Raw genomic sequence first — 21,208 nt, forward strand, 5'->3', positions numbered from 1 at the left:
AAATGGATTTTTCTATTTTTCATTTGACTTGTCCTATACAATGTAAATGTCTTAAGGTACTAATAAATACCTATAATTATTATTATTACATCAATGTATGGCTATGAATAGCCAAAAATACGCTCAAGTTGCCCTGTTACTTGTTTATTCATGTGAAATTTTTGGTCAAAGGTTCATCTTAACTTGAAACTTCCTTCAATTATTTTTACTTATATTGATGCAAGATGATTTTTGTTGAAGAATTTAACATTCTTGTAATTATCTGTTAATTCCTTCGGGAGAAACCCATTCCAAACCACTACATCATATGCATTTCATCTTCGAGTTCATATTTTTGAAATATACAAATGATGTAAGCCAAAGAAGATAACGAACATTCACTCTCCTCAAGCTGGTGCATATTATGATATTATACTGATCTCTTGTATTTTCCATGCAAATAACAGGATTTGGTATGACTTCAATCAGTTTTTATAAACTTCAATTATGTTCGTCACATATTTTCCGAAGAGATTCGACATAGTGATAAAATACGTAATAACAGAAACTTTTACGTAGAACGGGCAACATAGCGTTGATTTAAAACCCAAAAATGTTTTGACAAGCTTCATAACCCCACATTTTCGTACTATACAGAGTGAAATGTGTCAAATATCCATGGCCAACCGACTGCTAAAATAAAAGTGAATGAAGTATATATCCTTTATTAGTCTATGTGTGAGATGTATTCATATTCGTATCCTGAGGTTGCACGTAGAGTAGTTGTCGTCCGGCATCCATTGGTCAACAAATTCTATTTCAAATTAAACTTGGACATCAAATACTCACCAACAAAAAATAGCAACTTCAGTGCTATGATAATATATAAAGTTAATTATTATGCATAAGTTATGCTTAATTCTCAAAAATAATATAAAATTTATTCGTTCAACAGCTCCCAGGACCAGGTCCGAGGTAAGGGTGATGGCGTCCTTTTCTAACCTGTTTGTCTTATAAAAATTGCATAATAGGAGTTTTCCACAAACAACTAAGTATGATGAAAAAACACTTTTGTATTTCAACGCAATGCCCTCATGGGCATACAGACTCACTGTAGTCACGGATGGTCAACTCTGAAAGCTCTGTGTTGTACCCACCAAACAGAGCGGCTAGAAGTCTCGAAAGAAAAAGCATGATTCAGAACCAGAGATGTAGAAGGGTAGAGTATATCTATATCCCTGTTCAGAACTAGCTGGTCATATGGGAATTTCGAAAGCGTTTTCTCGGGTAGCCCGAAGTTATTACTGGAGAAGAATGTTTCGAGATGCCGCAAAATATTTGAGAAACTGCACCTCTTCTGTCTGAAAGTTACAAACAAAGTCTCAAAAGAGAAGACAACTTGGAAAATAAATCCATACATATGTAATGGCGGATGTGCCATTCAAGTAAGTTTGCACCGACATGGTAGGACCACTGCCACGAGTGCCACGCTCCAAGAAGGGAAATCTTCACATTATGGTGATTCAAGACCGTTTCAGGAAATGGGTTGAATGCCATCCGTTGCGGGAAGCCACCGCCAAAACCATTTATTCGGTCCATATAAACAAATTATTTACGAAATATGGCTATCCGAAACTTTATGTAATATGCCTTATTCTTTCCAATACAGGCGTGAAGAAAATTTTCATCTAAATAAATTTGGGCAGTGAGATTACCGGGTATAGCCGGCCACAGACACAGAGAGAGACGACGGCGTGCAACATGCAAAGAATGACTACCATCAACGCTCGTGTGTGGGCATGAATGTTGCATATTCTCCGTCATTCATCTCTTCCGAACCATCCTGAAAAATTGCATGTTGCGCGTAGCATGAACGTCCGCGTGTGGCCGATTTTATGCACGAACGGACACCAGTGCAATAGGCAATATACATACAGCAAATCGAATCGAGCAGCTGCAGCTTCAGTCTTCAGCATAAAGTAAGTCAATGTATGGGTGTGTTCTGTGGTCTTCAGTACTTTTTCGACTCGAAATGCACCAAGGACGATGTCGGACCTGAGAAATCTCTCCCGCGAATTCCTTACGGAGTTCATAGAAATTTATAGGTCCTTCCCATCTTTGTGGAAAACAAAATCGAAAGAATATATCGACCGATCGAAGAAGAATTACGCATATAATGTCTTACTTGCTAAGTTGAAAGATCCGCAACAATTGAATCGGTAAAATCAAAAATTAACACCCTTCGTGGTGGTTTCCGACGGGAATTCAAAAAAGTATTGGAATCCAAACGATCGGGCGCAGGAGAGGATGAAGTTTATGTGCCGACTTCATGGTATTAGGACCTCCTTCTTTTTGTCAGTCTTCAACTTCCAAACGTTATTCTTGTAGAATATTGATATGGGAAAATTGATCTCTCTTCAAGAGCCATTCTTTCACCCATTTACTCCTTGGTTTCGTCTCTCGAAGCGACTTCAATTGCTTCTCTCTCACCAAGCAAGCGTACGCCACTGCCATCAGACAATATTCCTCATCTCCCACTGATGACATTTTCGAACTGACGAATTCTCGCATTATTCCGCGTTCTTTTCTCTCATGTGTGTGGGCAATAAGTGCGAAAGTTGATGGTTGTCATTCTTTGCATGTTGCATGCCGTCTTCTCTCTTTGTCTGTGGCCGGCCTATGAGAAAAGGGCCGATTATGCGATTTCTATAAAAACTCGTAATGGAGTGCCGTTAGACTGTAAAATGAGAAAATGTAGGTACCCACGGAACATGGATCAATTTCGAACAAAACTTTTGTATAGGATCATTCATCTTCCGTATGAAAAAGTTTACCAATAAAAAATCGTTGCTTCTTTCAAAATACGTCAATTTTTTCAAAAATATACAGAGTATCACAAAAATATCGGAAATGTTAAAATAACTTAGCAACAAAAGTTGTAGCGTTGATTGAAGTATTGTACTTCAATCAACGGTTGTAGGATTTTTCTCTGGCTATCACATGGTGACTATGGTTTCGACCATGACCTTGATCTTCAAGGTCAATTGAGTTTTTTCGTGGAAATCCTTATACTTTGGATGCCCAAAATGAAAAGAGCGAGGTGAATTTCAGGTTCAGATATGATCTTTAATCATCCCTTCTCACCTCGAGGCGCCCGCAAGGAAACAAGCAAAAGTAACGCATGGGTAAAAAACATATAAAGCATTTCTGATTCCTCTATGCCATGATTAATTCGACCTTGAATGCCTTTTTCAATAGGATCTTATGATTTTGGTGAGAGAAATCAAATGTTCGCTCCTTTCATTTTTGGGTCCCATTTGAAAGAGCGTTTCTGACCTTGAAGTTAATCGAGGCAAAAGTTAATTTCGGATAGCCATAGCAAATTAGCCTGAAGCTTTTTGGCATCAGCATATTCTTCAGAAATACTCTCCTGGTAGGCTATTCTGCCTCTCTACCACATTTACAACATAAAAGTGATACAGACGGATATATAACGATCATTTCTGTTACTCCATGGCCCATCCCTGAAAGTTTTCGAAATATTTATCGTTCATTTGAAATTAATAATAATTTAAATATTTTCCTCTGTCAAAGTATATAAATGAAATAAAAATACGTAACAAGGGTCTCAATCTCACAGTTTTATTTCTCGAAATTACGACCGGTTTCGGGATGTCTAAACGCATCCCATCTTCAGGTTCCTGTGATGCACTACAGTTACAAACTAGGAATTCGGTTATAAAATTCAAAATGACAACTGTGTTGCCTTTATCAGCCTTAGTAACTGTGAGTTCATTAGAAGTTAGCTTATGTTTAATGGATCTGATGGTTTTCAACTCTTTATAACTTTGGTAGCCATTGGGGGGGTTGTTAATTTCTCTTAGACGTTCTCTCAAAATTCCCTTGCATTAATCTCTCACAACTTCTCTCGATTCTGCTCCCAGGGTCTGCAAGATGCTCTCAGTTTCTGCAGCTAAGATTTCCAAGTAGCCTAGTAGCCTAATTCTGCTCAGGAAGCTCACAAGAAGTCTCCTTAAAGAAGAAATCAGAAGGTCATATCAGAGCCTGCATAGAATAGATATCCAACTTGAGTATATCTACGACTTGTTGAAAGACCATTGGGAACACGATAGGTTGACCAATTACCTTACTAGAATTCATTCAACCTGCGACAACATTGACAATATTAAACGACATAGGTTAAAGAAGAAATTACATCAGTTGAAAAGCCACCAACTTCACAATAATTTATGTAACTCGGACTATGACCACCCAGCTGAGTATACCTTTTACCCCCCAGTGTTGAACTTCTCGGGTGTATCTTTAACTGACGAAGAAAACGAATTACTCAGTAAAGGTTTTAAATTTAAACCCAAAACCCAAAACAAAGGTGAACAGTTGAAAAACTTGGAAATCTTAGCTGCAGAAACTGAGAGCATCTTGCAGACCCTGGGAGCAGAATCGAGAGAAGTTGTGAGAGATGAATGCAAGGGAATTTTGAGAGAACGTCTAAGAGAAATTAACAACCCCCCAATGGCTACCAAAGTTATAAAGAGTTGAAAACCATCAGATCCATTAAACATAAGCTAACTTCTAATGAACTCACAGTTACTTAGGCTGATAAAGGCAACACAGTTGTCATTTTGAATTTTATAACCGAATTCCTAGTTTGTAACTGTAGTCCATCACAGGAACCTGAAGATGGGATGCGTTTAGACATCCCGAAACCGGTCGTAATTTCGGATAATAAAACTGTGAGATTGAGACCCTTGTTACGTATTTTTATTTTAATCTTAACTCACACAATGGGTACACTTTCCTATTATATAAATAAAACATAGTATTGATGCTGTTCTTATATTAATCATCATCATCAATATTTCCGTTGTACTCAATACATGCAACTGAGCATTTGAGGTCACTTAAGTGGCTTCAAATGGAAAAAGGCAGAGAGAAAAATGTGTTTTTTTTGACTTCATGATATTACTCCTGAAATATGACGCTGTCAATTTGATTCAGGCATCATGCAGCCTGCACGAATGAATCAGCCTGAAAATTTGCTCAAAATTCTTTTCTGCAGTTGTGAATCATCTTCATGTGGATGTATTATAGAAAAATATTTTTTTCTCTGTCTTTTTTTGCGATTCGGTCTAGATAAAAAGATATACATAGCCATTTTAAGTTTATACAATGAGCTATGCCACCCCCGGAGAACCCCCTTCAGAATAACAACGCGGTTGAAAAAAAAACCCTATGATTTTCCTTAAAAAAAAAAAAAATTCTGGACAAAAAAGGTTCTTGCAAAATTTCGATACAGTCGATACTTTTCTCAGAATAAATCAACACTTACAAGCGGTACTGACCAGTTTCCAGTTCATTTCATGGAATAGGAAATCATAAGGGGTTGTTATTTTCAACACCTAATAATGAAGTTATGGGATCGAAATAAATTAAAAACCAACTCATCAACGCCTTCCTATATCTTGAAAGAGAGGTCAATTTCGAAAAAAAAATTATATGTACTACCCCTGCTAATTTTCATCGAGGAATCATGTCCTTACCTCCTTCGCATTCATTTACAGACGCCATATATAACAGATAAAAGCAAATGAGGTCATACTTATGTGGAAAATACAGTTTCATTTTTAGGGCGATCGGCCACCGAATGCGAAGTTGAGCGAAGCTGTGCTTTTTCAATGCTAAATCACGAGCTACGTCACTCGATTCGTAGCTTGTCATTTATATTAGTACTGAAAATGCTCAGCTTCGCGCAACTTCGCATTCGGTGGCCGATCGCCCTTAAATATCACTCATAAAGTAAAGTCGCTTCCCGCTCTCTGTCTCTATGTATGCTTATAGATATTAGATCTTCAAAACTACGCAACGGATTTTGATCCGTTTTTTTTTAATAGATAGAGAGATTCAAGACAAAGGTTTCTATGTATAATTATGTGATTCCGGTTGAATTATGACGATAATTATATAAAGTCAGAAGGAGTTCATTTCTGTCCGGCCATATAGACGACGCTGAGAAAACTATAAATGTAGATAAAAATGACCAATGACCAACTAGAATTTTGTGGAGCTAAGGAAAAAAAAGTCTTCGATGCCATATATCCAACTCTCAAGAATAACCCAGAATAATCAGGTTTAACACTGTAAATTTGATTCGAAAATATGCTCCACTTGAAGAGGTCTTTTGACTGTCTTGAAATGACTCAATATACAAATGAATAAGACTTTCATCGGCGGCCTTTTTTCCTGACGAAAAATGCTCTTTGCAGCATCTTCCATCAATGATTAGCACATATTACTCTATAATCTGTGATGATTAGTTCGCGAGATATTGCAGGTTGAAAAGTTGCATATTTTGGCAAGAAATTAAAAGCGTGAGTCTCACTGCGACATCCAGTACCACCCAGCCGACCACTCGGCACTACAGGGTCGGCTTTTTAAAACGAAACAGACGAGATAACGGGCGGAATAGATTTATTTCGAAAAAATGTTCGGATACGTCGATTTTTGTTTTGAGGGGGACCACTTTTAAGGTCAAATTCACAACCATATCGCTTCAACCCTTAGTGTTAGAACACCAACCCCTAAATTTTGAATAGGAAAGATAGGGTGAGTGATACCTCATTTGAAAGGCTTTTTTATGCTGAATTCAGCGTATTGATTTTTTTCTCATTCAATTCATTCGTTTTCGACATATTCAATTTTGAATTTCGTAGGTACAGTACCAGTCATTCCGCTAACCATGCTATGTGAAATCATCAATTATTTGACTAATTCATTCTGTGGTTACGATGGTAATTGTCAACATTAGACAACGAAATAATTATTATGGCTTCTTACTTTCTTCAACAATTAAGGTGAAAATGGTTTATTCTTTGGCAGAAAGAATTGAAATAATTTCTGTATTTTTCATTGTTGATGAGAGAAATGACCATTATCTTGATGTCTGGTGTATGGCAGTTATGGAATTTAATCAAATCTACAAAATAAATAAAAAAAGTCACTTGATTCAGACAGCTTGCTTGACCACAATACCATAGTTGTTTCAAATTCAAATGTCAATATTTCAAGAATCAATGAATCAAATGAAGAAAAAACCAATATGCTGAACTCAGGATGAGAAGAACTTCTAAATGAGGTGAAATTTACCCCATCTTCCTTATTAAAAATTTAGGGGTTGTTGTTCTAACACTAAGGGTTGAAGCGATATAGTTGTGAATTTGACTTTAAATGTTGTCCCCCTCGAAACAAAAATCGACGTGTCCAAGCATTTTTTCGAAATAAATTTATTCCACCCGTTATCTCGTCTGTTTCGTTTTAAAAAGCCCACCCTGTAGAAAGCCGCCCATACACGTAGCGTTTGTTCATCTTGAGAACTTGGAGCCCACTCACCTCTGGATGTTCATCGGATGCAGCGGCACAAACGCCGAGGTTTTGCTCTTGAGGCTGACAAAAAAGTTTAATTTTGCTTTGCGATACACCTTTAATAAGTGTATGGCTAACCTAAGGCGAGTGATAGCGCGTGTGTTTTCCTGTTCAAATCGAAACTGTTGGAGCGAATGTTTATGAATTTGCTGTTATTATATTATATGTATTTTTTTCTTTTTGAGTGTTATTGGAAAGTTGCGATCGCAATTTTTTTTTCAGGTTGATAGGTGCTTTTTATTTTGGTTCCGTTTACTTTTTCAAGTAGGTCTGACAAAAGAGTCCGTTCAAGTCAAATCAAGGAAAATGACGAAAAGGTGGTTATCCGTTTATCCACCACAGAAAAATCTATGAAAAAGTCCAGGTTGCTATATCAATACATATATATATACAAATAAATGTTTCTTTCTTTTTCTTCATTTTTTTCTGATGAAAAATGCCCCTTTCCAGCATATTCTTTCAACGAATATTTCACGAAATATGGCAGGTTGAATTATTGAATATTTTGAAGAGATATAAGGTGAACATGCCGCTTCGTAGTTCGGATGAACGCCGGAAGACGATGTATATAAGGCCCATTATCTCCATCTATTATAGTACCTACACAATGAGAATAATCATAGTCAAAGATCAAAGAGTTTTCCTTCTTTAGGGGGAGTCCGGGAGACTTGCTCAGGTAGGAGACTTGAACCACCTCAAATATTTCAATTCAAATTTCGCGCTACCGGTATCGTAAATAGCTTATTATAGCGACATTATCGTAACAAGGCAGAACTAGTGGCGGCTCCATTTTGGCCGCCATCAGAACAGTTCAGGAGTGAGGGGGTTGAACGTGATTTTGTTGTTAGGAAGTAAGAAATTGAATAATTTTTGTTTGTTACACTGTCTGAAAAGCTTAATAGGTGCGTGGTGTTATTTAGTTTTATTGCTTTCATTGATTAATTAATGTTTCACAAACGATGAGCCTTTTCAATAATAATTCTAAAAGATTCAAGAAAACATCTGTCGAATAGATTAAAAGGGAGTGCGGGAGACTTGACCGATACTATGGTCGGGAGACATAATCACTGGTCCAAGTTTCCCGCACTTGGCTTAGATAAATAGTTTGCTTCAAAAAAAGAACATTGAATAATATAAATGAATATAACTGTTCAAGATTTTTGTTCAAGTTGCTGTAGTTGTACTATCGGAAGAACTTGAAAAATTGGCGGGTACAGCTTGTTTATAATATTTTGAATGTCGGAGTGTAGTACGTTACGAACAGAAAACTGTCATTTTTCTCTTTATAATAATATCAATAGATCGAACATTTATTTAAAAAAATCAAGTAAGCTTCTGTCAAATGAAGTCATATGACAAATATGTCCTGATTTTCTCCTATTTTCAAAGTGGATATATTGAATAAAAACATTGTTTTTACCTAATTCTAGAGGGCTGTAACTTGGGGGGGAAAAGGGTGAAAAGTTATATGAAAGACCCCCTTAATTTTTGTTGAAGAATCACCCATTGAAATCTTTCGCATCAATTCAGAAACACCCTGTATAGTATCTGCAGTTTCTGAATTCCCCTTTCGTTTCGAATCACCTGTATTTTGATCAAATACTTTGGCCTTACTTGAGGAACCAATCTTTTGTCCTTTCAGTTGGGCTCAAATATAGTGAGTGATTGTAGGAAAATGAATGATAGTAATGAAAACATTATTATTGTTGGAAAAATATATATAAAAAGCAAGATAAACAAACATTATGTCTACAAATTCCACTAAAATTATATAAAATATCAAAATCTATAATATAACTTTTTTATTTTGACATTGGATTTTCTACATTTGTCACTTCTGATGCCATTTCTTTCATCCATTGCAGAAGATCATTTACTAACTCTATTCTTTGTTTTACTACTTGGTCTTCTTCTTTGATCTGCAATAAGTCCTTTGTTCCTTTTCTTAACATATTATTGTATTCTCGATTAGACTTTTTAACATTTTCATTGAGTTCCTCTAACTTCTTTTCTAAACCTTGTTCGACTTCTTTGAATCTCCCAAAATATTCGTTAGAAATGGCGCGTCTATGCAATTTGTGATATTTTTTTCTGTATGTTTTGTATAATTTAGATAAATCCATATGATTTCTGGGCTTCCTGATTTTTTTCTCTGTAGTGTTTTCGATGAGGGGTATGTTATTATCATTTTCTAGTTTTCCTGTTGCCGAAGCCTCAGAATTTTTAAAGTCATTCGATATGTCCATTAAATTTTCATCTAGCTTATTGATCATATCCATTTTGTGAGCGCAAGTGGAATTTCTACATTCACAGAGCTTCTCCAAGTCCACTGAAAGAGAAATGGTTCCATCTTTATTTGGAGACATTTTCAAGGGTAGTTTCATTCCGTTTCCCATGAAGTATATATCAGATTTTGAATTGAGGTGCATTTTCTCGACGGCAGGTACTATTTTACCGAAATTGTGAAGGAATTCTTGTTCTCTGGGAGTTATTAATTTTTCAATCCTTTCCTCGATGGCGTTTGCATATTCAACCCGTCTATTTCCCACAATATCTGTTTGAGCTGGTGCAGGTATTCCCAGTTTTCCTACTGTTGCAATAGAATTTTCTTTTACCGAGCTTATGTCATTTGTTGGATTTTCTTCGGGAACCGCTGGTTTAACTGCTGTAGATGAGCGTTCGGATCCTTGTTCTTCTATATTTCCTTTTGGGCTGTTGTCTGCTGTAGGAAGCTCAAGTTCCTCATTAGGCATTTCTTGGTTTTCTCCAGTAGAGGAGCGTTCCGAACCTTGTTCTTCTAAATGTACTGTTTTGGGAGATTGGGAACCTACAAGTGTTGATTCGAAAGAGTTTCTATTTATTGGGCTGCTATCGTCTGTTGAAAGAATAGGTTCTTCATTGGTTATTTCTTGTTGTTTTGCTCCAGATGAGCGTTTGGAATTTTGTTCCCCGATGTGTATTATTTTCGGCGACTGAGAACCACCGAAAGCGGGTGCAAATGAATTTTTTCTTATCGGACTCGTGTTAGGTTTGGGGAATTCAGCTTCTCCGTTAGATATTGCTTGCATGTCTGCTAAAGATGAGCGTTCCTTGTCCTCATCACGTGTATACATTATTTTTGGAGGACGGAATTCTTTCTCCTTTTGAAAAACGAATGAAGGAACCAAGGGATGTTTTTTAGCAACAGATACATCTTTTCCGTTTGCTGCTAATCCCAAATTTTGGCCTGATTGGTCTGTCATTATTTGAGGGTTTTTTCTGAGATTTCCTGCTGGTAATACCTTAATCGAACCAACGTTTTCGCTTTCCTCGTTACCACCAATCTCAGGTTGATTTATTTGGATGCTCTCTTGTTCCTGATCATTGTCATTATTTGAAATAGTCAAAGGTTGACTGTTCACCTGGAAAATCGACTTTCCTTGATCAGGTACATCAATTAATTGATCATCTACTTGAATAATTGTCTGTCCCGGCAAATTTTTATCGCCACTCATGAACTGAGGTTTGTTAATTGGGTTTTCGAAATCTTTTAGATCGTCATTATTATCAATTTCGTTGAAAGTTTCACCTTCGGTGTTTACAGATGAAAACTCATTGTCGAAATTATCTGCAGCTTTCGTTTTCGCGTTAGTTCCAGAGTTAATAATTTCTCTATTCAAACCATCATTTTCTTCTTTCTTTTGAAGTATTATTAAGTCTTGTGGCTCAATGAACCCTGTTTTGCTAATTTTATCGGCTTTGTCCTTCATACCGTTTTCTTTGGCCATTTGTAAATTAACAAGATCTTCAGGCTGAAAATCCATTCCAACCCTTGGCATATCATCCATTGCTTCGTGTTTTATATCAGAGGATTCAAATTCAGACGAAATTTCTCCTTGTGCTTTGCCACTGCTTCGAATTTGTGGAATGTCAGTTCCGGTACTCTCATTTTCACTATCAGAATTTTCTCCATTATTTCTTATTTGCATCTTTATACCTGACGAAATTGTATCATCGTTTGAATTTTTTAGATTGGTTGATTCCGTCATACCCACTATTGGTTCAGATTTTCCTGACGTTCTACCAGACTTTTTATTGAAATATTCTTGTACTTTGCTAAAATGGGCATGTATTCTTGTATGAAAAGTATCTGGCATTCCATCATGGCTGTCCTCATTTGGTTGTGCAATAGACACTTTCTTCGGATCCAACAACTTATTTTGTTCTGAGAGATGTATCTGGGCCATTCCATCATTAATTACCTCAGAATCCCTCTGAAAATCCTCTCCAGTTCTAGTTGAATCTTTATCAGAGGTCACTTCATCTCCCTGTTTCGCTTCCAGAAGTGTTTCATCATGTGATCTTGGCCAGTCATTGTGAAGATCGCCCTGTTCTTTGTATGAAAATTTTTTCTGATCCTTTTTGGTATCTCCCTCAGATCCAATCTTGTCTTCATTTCGAGATCCGGTTTCAATCTCTTCATTTCTTACTTTCTGAGATTGTGTTGGACCCTTAGAAAAACCTCCTTGTCCTTTGTATATGAAGCCCTTCTGATCAGTTTGAAATTCATCTTTGGCTCCAATACGATCTTCGTTGTGCGGTCTTAAACTTTCTTGCTGTGCTCCAGTCAATGCTTCAATGGTTTCTTGGTTTTCGATTTGTGGATGGGGTTGTTCATGATTGTTGGAAAGATCATCATTAGATCTGGAATATCCATAAGGATGATTGTTATAACTTCCATAGGAACTTCCGTAGGAACTAGCGTATGAGTGCATATGTTGCTTCTTCTTTTTCTTCTTGTACTTTTTGTGGTGAAATGTTCTTGATTTATCATTCTCTTCTAGGGACTCATCACTGTCTGTAGCGTTAGTTTCTTCCAGTCTAGTTTTTGTATCTTCTTCCATTGAGTTGTCTCGCTGGAGCATTTCTGGTGTTGAATCTTGGGAGTCTCCATTTTGTCTCATTGTTTGAGTTTTCGACTTCAAGTCATCGGATGAAGATACCATTTCGTCGCCAAAAGTATCCGCAGGTCCTGCTTCGCCAACCATTTGTCCTTCAGTTTTAGACTTGAATTCACCCTAGAATTGAAGAATGAATAATCTTTTATTTATAGATATTTTACAGAATACAGGGTCTTTAAATAATGCGAAGGATTTAAGGACATGATTCACGATTGCTCGATGGAAATTAGCAATTTTTTTTTCAAAATCGATGTATCTTCCAATAAACAGCCTTCAAAAGTCGTCGAAGAATTGACGGGTTTTAATTTTTTCTATGGGTTATAATCTACATAATATCAAGCCCTAAATAAATATTGCTCACACAATTTTTTTCGATCCCATAACTTTATTATTATGTGATGAAAAAAACAACCCCTTATGACTACTGCCCCTGCAAATTTTCATTGAGGAATGATGTGAGGTCCTACGCATTTATTTACAGACAGCCTGTATATTCGAGAATATCCACATAAATATTATTCGGAAACTGGTTTTGAAACTAGAAGTTGTGTAGAAAGAAGTGCAAAATGGATCGTATATCTAAAATGTGAACGAGATTACTTTGAGTCATATTCAAGAATATAATTAAGAACAACAAAAATGGACTTGTGGAAATCTATGTTATTGTCAACAATACTGATAGAATTATGCAAAATTAAAAATATCAATCGAATCGTTACGTAAAACTAGTTTATTGATTTCGTATTCAAGTGAAAGTTATGATTACAAGAAGATTTTTGTATTTATATCTGGAATCATTCATATTGGTTAATCCAGCTTGAAAATACGAATTTATACATTTCTGCAGATATTTACCTACAGCTACTGTTTTGAGTTTGAGCTCACCTTTTCGTAAGCGGTTTCGAGTATCCTGTTTATATCTTCTGCGTCAAGAGGAGACTTTTCGTGAATTCTTTCTGCAGTTTCAAGTTCCCTCCCTATCATCTTGAGGAATTCTACATCAATTCTTTCTTCAACGTCCACCGTTAAGGGCAGAGGCCTTCTGGATTTCACCAAAAGAACAGCTTTCTCCATATCGGCAGTTGGTTTGATGTTGATCAGTTTCAACATTATATTCATCAATAATCCAGGCTTGATGACCCCGACTGTATAGTATCGACTTGCTTGATGGTTTTCCTTTTCTGTAAATTGATTTATCCTTTTGGTTCAATATTGTATGACTCTTCGAGTTCGAACTTCTAATGCTATAATTAATTTCGAACTTGACATGATTTTTAATGCTTATCATTCATTCATCTGAATATTTTGAAGAAAGGCTGAAAGGGAATGAATTTGTATATCATATACTTTATTGATTGCAATTTATCAGTTGGTTGAAGCAACGCATTATACAATATTCAATGAAATAGACGGGTGATACCCTTTGATACAATAATAATCAAATAAGTAATGCAAATAACAGTGCATTGAACAATGAAATAGACATTTCAACATGAGTAAAGTGCCAGCAAAAGCATTAAGTACATAATAATATACAAAATAAATCAAACTTGAACTGAGCCGAAAGCCCGAACACAAAAGAAAACAAATAAAAGAAAAGTATCTCAAAAACAGGGTTCACGCTACGAACGCAACTCCCTCAACCCTGATAAAGAGCGGTTAAAAAGTCGATCCCTGAAGCAAAGTTTTTAGCAGGGCTGCCGCCAGATATTTTTCCGCCCCGGCAAAATAAAATTTCGCCGCCCCCGCAAAATGATATTTTGCCACCTTGCCGGGCTATATTGAGTTTAAGTACATCATTCTTTATAGAATAACGTACATCATGTTCAAAATGTAGATATTCAGAGATAAGTCTTTTTTTAAAATTGATATGCCTTAGTAAATGTTGAATCTAAAAAAAAGATAAGAAAAAAAAAGAATACAAAAGAGTGGGTTATATATCTACTAACTACGCCGGCGCCTGTATCATACAGTAAAATATACACAGTGAAACGTTTGGAAAATACAGATATTGAACTGACCTTCAATATGATTCAATTTGAATTTCTAAACTACTCAGATAAAGAGATATATGAAAATCTACAATAGTCTCAATTCGTATAAACACGATATACTATTGTAAACGGTTGATAGGTGCTCTTGCTTCTCAAGTATTTTAAATTCCTCTAAGAAATTAACATTTCCAATTCGGATTCGCAAACAGAATATAAAAATTATTCTACTATACAGTCTGTGACGTTTATCGAAGAGACCGACTAGCTAGAGAGCAAAAAAGGGACAGTGAGTGGTCGCTGCGGTGGAGATATTTACAGCCTGACTTTGATAGTTATTTATGAGTAGAATGTGGCATCTTTGATCGTTTTCCATCTGGTGGTATTCCCCTTGTTTCTGGTTAAGTGAACATACTTTGAGAAGAACATATATATGCATTGTTTGGCGACCAAGCGCAAAAAGCCGCCTTTTCGATTTCACTCTAATAATTAATAATGTTCGTCTTTTCGCTTTTGAAAAAATTTGGTGTGAAAAAATTGGTATCAACTGATTTGCCGCCCCCAGAATGTGCCGCCCCGGCAGGGTGCCCGGTGTGCCGGTCCTGACGGCGGCCCTGATTTTTAGAATAAGTAATTGTAGGTACTTATTATATTACTTATTATATTATATATGGAGGAGAGTTCTACCGCTGGTTCTTCTAGGAGGAACCAGAAAGCTGAAAAACTCAATCAGATTGGGGCAAATTAATTAAAAAAAAATTAATACACCTCTTCTCTTGTGCGTCTACCTGCGTGAAGTTAGCCTGAAGAGTTGGCCGGAAAATTTCCCGATATTACCCACCAGAACATCTTCTCAAGCCAACTCTAACGGCCTTAATGACATTGAGATATCAAAATTTTGGGAGGCACAATAGACCACAAGGTCGCAGTGAAATGTAACCCCCTAACCAAACTATAAACTGTAGATCATAAGATCATAATCGACTCCTTTTACGCTCCTCAATCTCAACTTAAAGTTCATTAGACCAGGTTGGACTATTTTGACCTTCGTTAAGTTACTTATTCATCCAATTTGTGCCCTGGTTAAGGATCGATAAACGATACACCATTATCCAGGGAAGAAAGCTGAATAATGTGAGCCTTCACTTTATACCAAGATCCCAGAGCGACCAGAAATAACTTATTTTCACACAGATGAAACTTTAGGATCTCAGTAGAGGGTCATGTGTTTGGAATACCTGCGAACATGTGGAGCTTGCCTAGTGACACCTGGGCAGATACAAGGTGGCAAAGGCAACTAAAAATAAGTGTTACTTAACTTATTTTCACATGGCTGATTTTTATATATGTTTTGAAGAACATTCTGAAGTTATATTATAAGTGACAGACACTTTCCATGGGCCAGACGATACATGAACTTTACTTATTTTCTTCTCGATCTTATAATGCAGGCATCCTAAACTCCCATTTTCCTAAGAAAAAATTTGGATTAACCAAAATTTCGATTATCCGAAATCGTTTTGGTCCACATTATTTCGATTATAATCGAGACTGTTCTGTACTGCAATCGATTGTTGCAAAACCTGGCATCATCTACGAAAATATAAAAGAATTATTCTTTTAATAAGAAACATTAACTATTTAAGAATTCGAAAGAAAATACTACCCCATTGTATCTGAATTAACAAGAGACTATGAAATGAATGCAGTCAGTTAGTTTATTGTGTATAAGTATGTGCTGTGTATGTGCAAGAGCAATGTATAGTATACAGTAAAGGGACTCCAAAAAGATTATGAAAGGGAACCAGGGCCGGATTAAGACCACTTGGCGCCCGGGGCACAAGATATTTTTTCGCCCCCCCCCCCTCCCCCATATTACAATAATGATCATTTAATAAAAAAGGAACCTATAGAGATATTTTCATAATGAAGTTTTGTCATCGGAAAGTAAAAGCCACCAAAAATTATGAAGAACATATGATACAGGTAAAAAAAGGTTAATTGAAAACAACTTAGGTATTTTCAATTCACCTTTTTTATATGAACTAGGTATCGCTGAGTCGAAAATTAAGAGTAAACCAATGTTAAGAATGCATTAGACAGTTCAATATTCAAAGAAATCCTGCAAAATTTAAATTTTTTTCATACAGCCGTTTTTTTTGTGTTTCACGAGACTGAATTTCTGAAAACAATCGCGATTTTATTTTTTATTCGCCATAATATCGGAAAAATTATATTTTTTCTCTACTTTTCAGCATTTGAGATTACGGAATGAAAATACATATTCCCGAAATTTCTGCAGCTTTTCCTATTTCCTCCCAATCATCAAATTCAAAATGTTTTTTATTCGTTTGTGGTATACTATATGATTCATTGTTCCCAAAATAAAATTCTATCAAACTCCCTCGTTCTGACTGGGTCATTTCAACTTGTTCGTCAGTCGTACTCACTAACGAACATTCAAAATACTTGTCCACAGACCAAGTGTTATTTCCTTTGAGTCTGTGTTTAAAACTGACAACTATTGGATCGCTCCGAACGACGCTGGGGTTCAGTTCGCAATACGTCCACACTGACAAACCGACGACGGAAGTCATAAAATTTGGGGTTGGGATTTTCATTGACGTTGAAAGAACCGTTTTTCAGTGCATGAGTACGCTCCTGAACATGATGAAAAATTCAAGAATTTTCAATTTAAAAAAAACAAAACGTTTCTCATATTTTTCAGACAGAAAAGTTGGTAGTTATGAAAGACAACATATTTTCAAAATATGTATCGCCAAATAATCCCTGCAACCAGGAGAGCCTGGAATGGAGGTCGAAATTCACTTGGGGGCATCAAAATTTTTTAAGAATTTAATCAACAGTTGAGTTGAGCTTTGTGTGCCTTTGTGATTGCTCCACTTGGTCTAAGCACTCTTATTCCATTCACTTTTATCTTTGCACAATTGAACACCCTTCAATGAAATATATCATGACGTAAATCGACAGTACTATTAAAAGTATAAAAACAGAAACAATGAAATAAAATCACATTCCCGGCCAATCCTTCTGTGAATGCCGCAATCGGCATTCACAGTAGCGTCTATTTCCATACCGCAAAAATTCATTTTCGATGCGTGCTCTTTCTATTCACCCTGTATTGGTGACTAGTCACAATATAGGGAAAGTACACCGAAAGTATATGACGACTGATATCGATCGAAACCGTATGTTTCTATTATTTGGAATCGGTTTTCTCGATTTCAGTGATTTCCGTATTTAGATACTATTACTAACAATGAATTCGCCCCCAATACTGAATTCGCCCAGGGCAATTGCCCTTTTTGCCCTGGGGTTAACCCGGCCCTGAAGGGAACCGAGTTACCATAGTCTCACTCACTCTGAAACGCATGCATAGATTGCTCTCGCGCTCGCACTCCCGGCTAAGTAATTTTATTAATTTTCATGTTTAGGGGATGTTTGGTCATGGTTGAAATATAGTTTTTTTTAAGTTACTTCAATGACATATTTCATATGTGAAACATGCGAAAATAAGTAAAGTTCTTTATTTTTGTGCAGCTTCAAAGTGTCTGGCAAGAGTTTTGGTCCATGGAATGTGTCTGTCACTTATAATATAACTTCAGAATAATATTTTTTAAAACATATATAGAAAACAGCCATGTGAAAAAAAGTTAAGTAACACTTATTTTTAGTTACCTTTGTCACCTGGTATCTGCCCAGGTGTCACAAGGCAAGCTCCACAAGTTCGCAGGTATTCAAAGCACATGAGACTCTATTGAGATCCTAAAGTTTCATCTGTGTGAAAATAAGTTATATCTGGTCGCTCTGGGATATTACTCTATTACGAGCTTCTTTGTTAGAATCCGATCATGTTCCACAATATCAGCGCTACAACTTGTGACCTCAATCAAAGCTGCAGCTGACTAGATTTAATTATAGACTTATTACTTATTTTAATATGTCTGCTTCATACAAGAGATATTTGAAAAGAGATTGTCAAGCATTTGCCATAAGGAGGCGAAACTCTATCATAGTCTCCTAGTTACTGGTTACTGGAGCCGCATTATCTTGAGTTTCCTGAGACCAAACTGGTTGTAAAACTGAACCATTTAAATTGATGTTTTTATTTCTTCTAGATGAATTGCAATAAGGGCACGACCATTTTTTATTGAGTTCATGCACCAGCTTGAGATAAGTGTTTGTTTTATATTTGCGCATACAAGGTGCAAGGATATAGTGTGGATATCAGTGGGATACAGTGAGAAGGTTTTGCAGGAACTGTAACAAGGCATTCTTCAGATCGGACGTTGAGGGATACAGTTACAGTCACTTTGCTTGCTTATGAGCTTGAGGTACTCTGTCAACGAACCAAATGGCGAATAGCTAAATGCTTGATCGGGATTTACTCGAGCGTCGTGGAAACCTAGTGGATTTCGAAGATTAGATGGTATAAAGAAAAAAAAAGGTTCCATGATGAATGCCCTTGCAGCATTGGAGAAAGCATCTGCAGGTTTTTAAAGATGCAAACAAATCGTCAGGTGTACATAGTCTAGCGTGTCAGATTGAGATACTCTATATGCCCTACGTGTGTAGGGCTGATAATAATTTCATGTAATCTGATAGTTTGCGTGGTGGGGCTAGCCGTAGGTACGGAAGAGTAGAAAATGGTAAAAAGTTGGAAGATGATAACACGGCATTTTTTTTAAATTTCTCCCTCCCTGTACCTCTAATTGTTTCTGTATTCTTTATGAGAGTTGTAGATAATAAAATTCTATACAACTTTTGTCTGTAGCAATTTTACATACTCTCAACCGTTTTCGAGTTAGCAGGCGATAAAGGCGAGGAGCTTAGCAATACATGCGAAAGGCCAAGATTTATGTAGAATCCCTGTAATGTACATTCATCGTGTAGACGTGTAGACTTAGAGACTTAGAGAAAATAACTTCGGACAAAATTTGTGGGAAATGTTATGGTTTATGATGAATGCGAAAACGATTTGAAGCCCAGGAGAACAGACAATTGAAAAAACTCATTTTTGCCACCTTCATGGCCATACATTTTCGTCACGCTTAAATTGTCAGATTGAGAGAATGTATACCGTCAAACGGGCTGAAGTGGATATAGTGGGGTGAAGTGGATCAACCGCGTTTTCCCGCATATTTTATCGCGTAACTCATGGACAAGACCCTAAATTGCCGCGAAAAATATTCTGTGTCTCTACTGTTACCTCCTAAGATTGCTAACTCGTGCCTTGGATATAATTCTGGATGACTAGTTTCCTCACAAAAAAAAAGTTTCGTACTCTCTGGAATGAACAGTTTTTCAATTGTTCAACTTCAATTTACTTTTACAAGTTACATATAAACTATTTGGAATGATATTTCCCATTTTGAAATCAAATGTACCACCACAGTTCTTTAGGACAAAAAAAGTCGTTATGCCACCAATCATTGAAACTTCCTTTTATCAATTACTTCGAAAATCCGTCCCCATTTCCTCTCATTGTTATTATTCTAATTACCTCTTTCTCCTCTCACATCGTGATGATTACCGACAATTGTCCCTTGATCTGTCTTTTCAGCCATAGTCGTTCGAATCATCTGCAGACGATCCAAGTTTCCGCCTAGATCCATTTCTTCGCCGCCGGCAGACCTCGAAACTAAAGTCATGTCTCGCCTGCCCTCGCCTTGCGTAAAATCATTTTCAGGTTCCCTTGCTATTCCCACTTCCTCCATGGAAGAAGCTTCATCGTCCCCTTTAGATTCCGCTCCATAAGGTTGGCAATATCTTACGCAATGTTCGCATTCCTCTTTCCCTCTACATATTGGGGATTGCTTACATTGTTCGCAGAGTTTTTTCAGATTTTTCCTTAGAGTTGCCCCAACGATGTTGTTCTGAAAATTTGGATTCTCGGCGAGATAGAGTCTGCAAAAAAAAAACATATAGTGGGATAAGTTGGAGCGGTATATGTATATAAAGAAATTCAAAATGAAATTAGACATGCAATTCAGGATGGTTCCCGGCTTTCAGATTCTTAATGATTACGAAAGAAATTGTCGATTGTTGAATCAGATGGATGAGTAGGTTTTCGCAGTACATGCTTTTAATAACGGACACATCATAGTCTCAACGACAGAAATCATTTCCAGCTATAATTTCCGTATCCCTCGTCTGTCTGGCCGCAGTGAAAGCTTGTTCTACGGGCTCAGATCTTGTACTGACCTTTTGAAGTTTTCACCTGTCAACCATATGATATCGTGTTACTCGTCGATTGAAGACCAATGTGATGTTTTGGCTCCTTTGACCAAGTACTCCTTCAGAAAGTTGGTCATTCAGGTTCTCAGGACCAACCAGTTGTGATGGTTTATAGCTTTGTTTTAGTGTGTTTTGTTGTTGAAAATTCTGTTTTATCGCTTTTTTATTTTTTATGTAGATTTTTGTATCTCTTTTTACGCATTGTATTAATGTTGATTTGTTCACTGACTTTTAATTGTCTTATATGTAATTGAATTTTTGTGTTCGTTAGACAATAAATATATTATTCTTATCATTATATTATTATCCAAGGATGAATGTGGAAGCCATCTAGATCTACAAACATAAAAATAATATCCCTGGTACAAAGCACCTGCTGGGTCATGCGCGTACCCAGAAAGGTGAAAGGTGTGTTGGGGGGGGGCTCATCTATAATCCACTAAAAGAGGAAAATGTAACAATTTATTTCTTATAACAATAAAAAATTATGAAGAACAAAAAGAAAAAATATTAAATGATGTAAGAATTGACTAGTTTTTCGTTATTAAATAAAATAAAACATTAATTTCTTGTAAATATAAATCTATAAAAAAGAAAAAA

The 21,208-nt window shown here is 36.4% G+C and overlaps 1 protein-coding gene across 2 annotated transcripts in view; it reads right to left on the minus strand.

Annotated features, from left to right (window-relative positions):
* Positions 1 to 9,102: 9,102 nt before the first annotated feature.
* LOC123311219 overlaps positions 9,103 to 21,208 on the minus strand; it is a 35,832-nt gene continuing 23,726 nt past the window's right edge. For both annotated transcript variants that reach the window (XM_044895049.1, XM_044895051.1), the window contains 3 exons: positions 19,875 to 20,278; positions 13,245 to 13,540; positions 9,103 to 12,476 (listed from right to left, as the gene is read on the minus strand). In XM_044895049.1, coding sequence (XP_044750984.1) covers positions 9,222 to 12,476; positions 13,245 to 13,540; positions 19,875 to 20,278 — 3,955 coding nt within the window. In that variant the 3' untranslated portion in view covers positions 9,103 to 9,221. The remainder of the gene's footprint in view (positions 12,477 to 13,244; positions 13,541 to 19,874; positions 20,279 to 21,208) is intronic.

This window comes from Coccinella septempunctata, chromosome 4 (assembly GCF_907165205.1).
Source record: "Coccinella septempunctata chromosome 4, icCocSept1.1, whole genome shotgun sequence".
Classification (NCBI taxonomy): Eukaryota; Metazoa; Arthropoda; class Insecta; order Coleoptera; family Coccinellidae; genus Coccinella; species Coccinella septempunctata.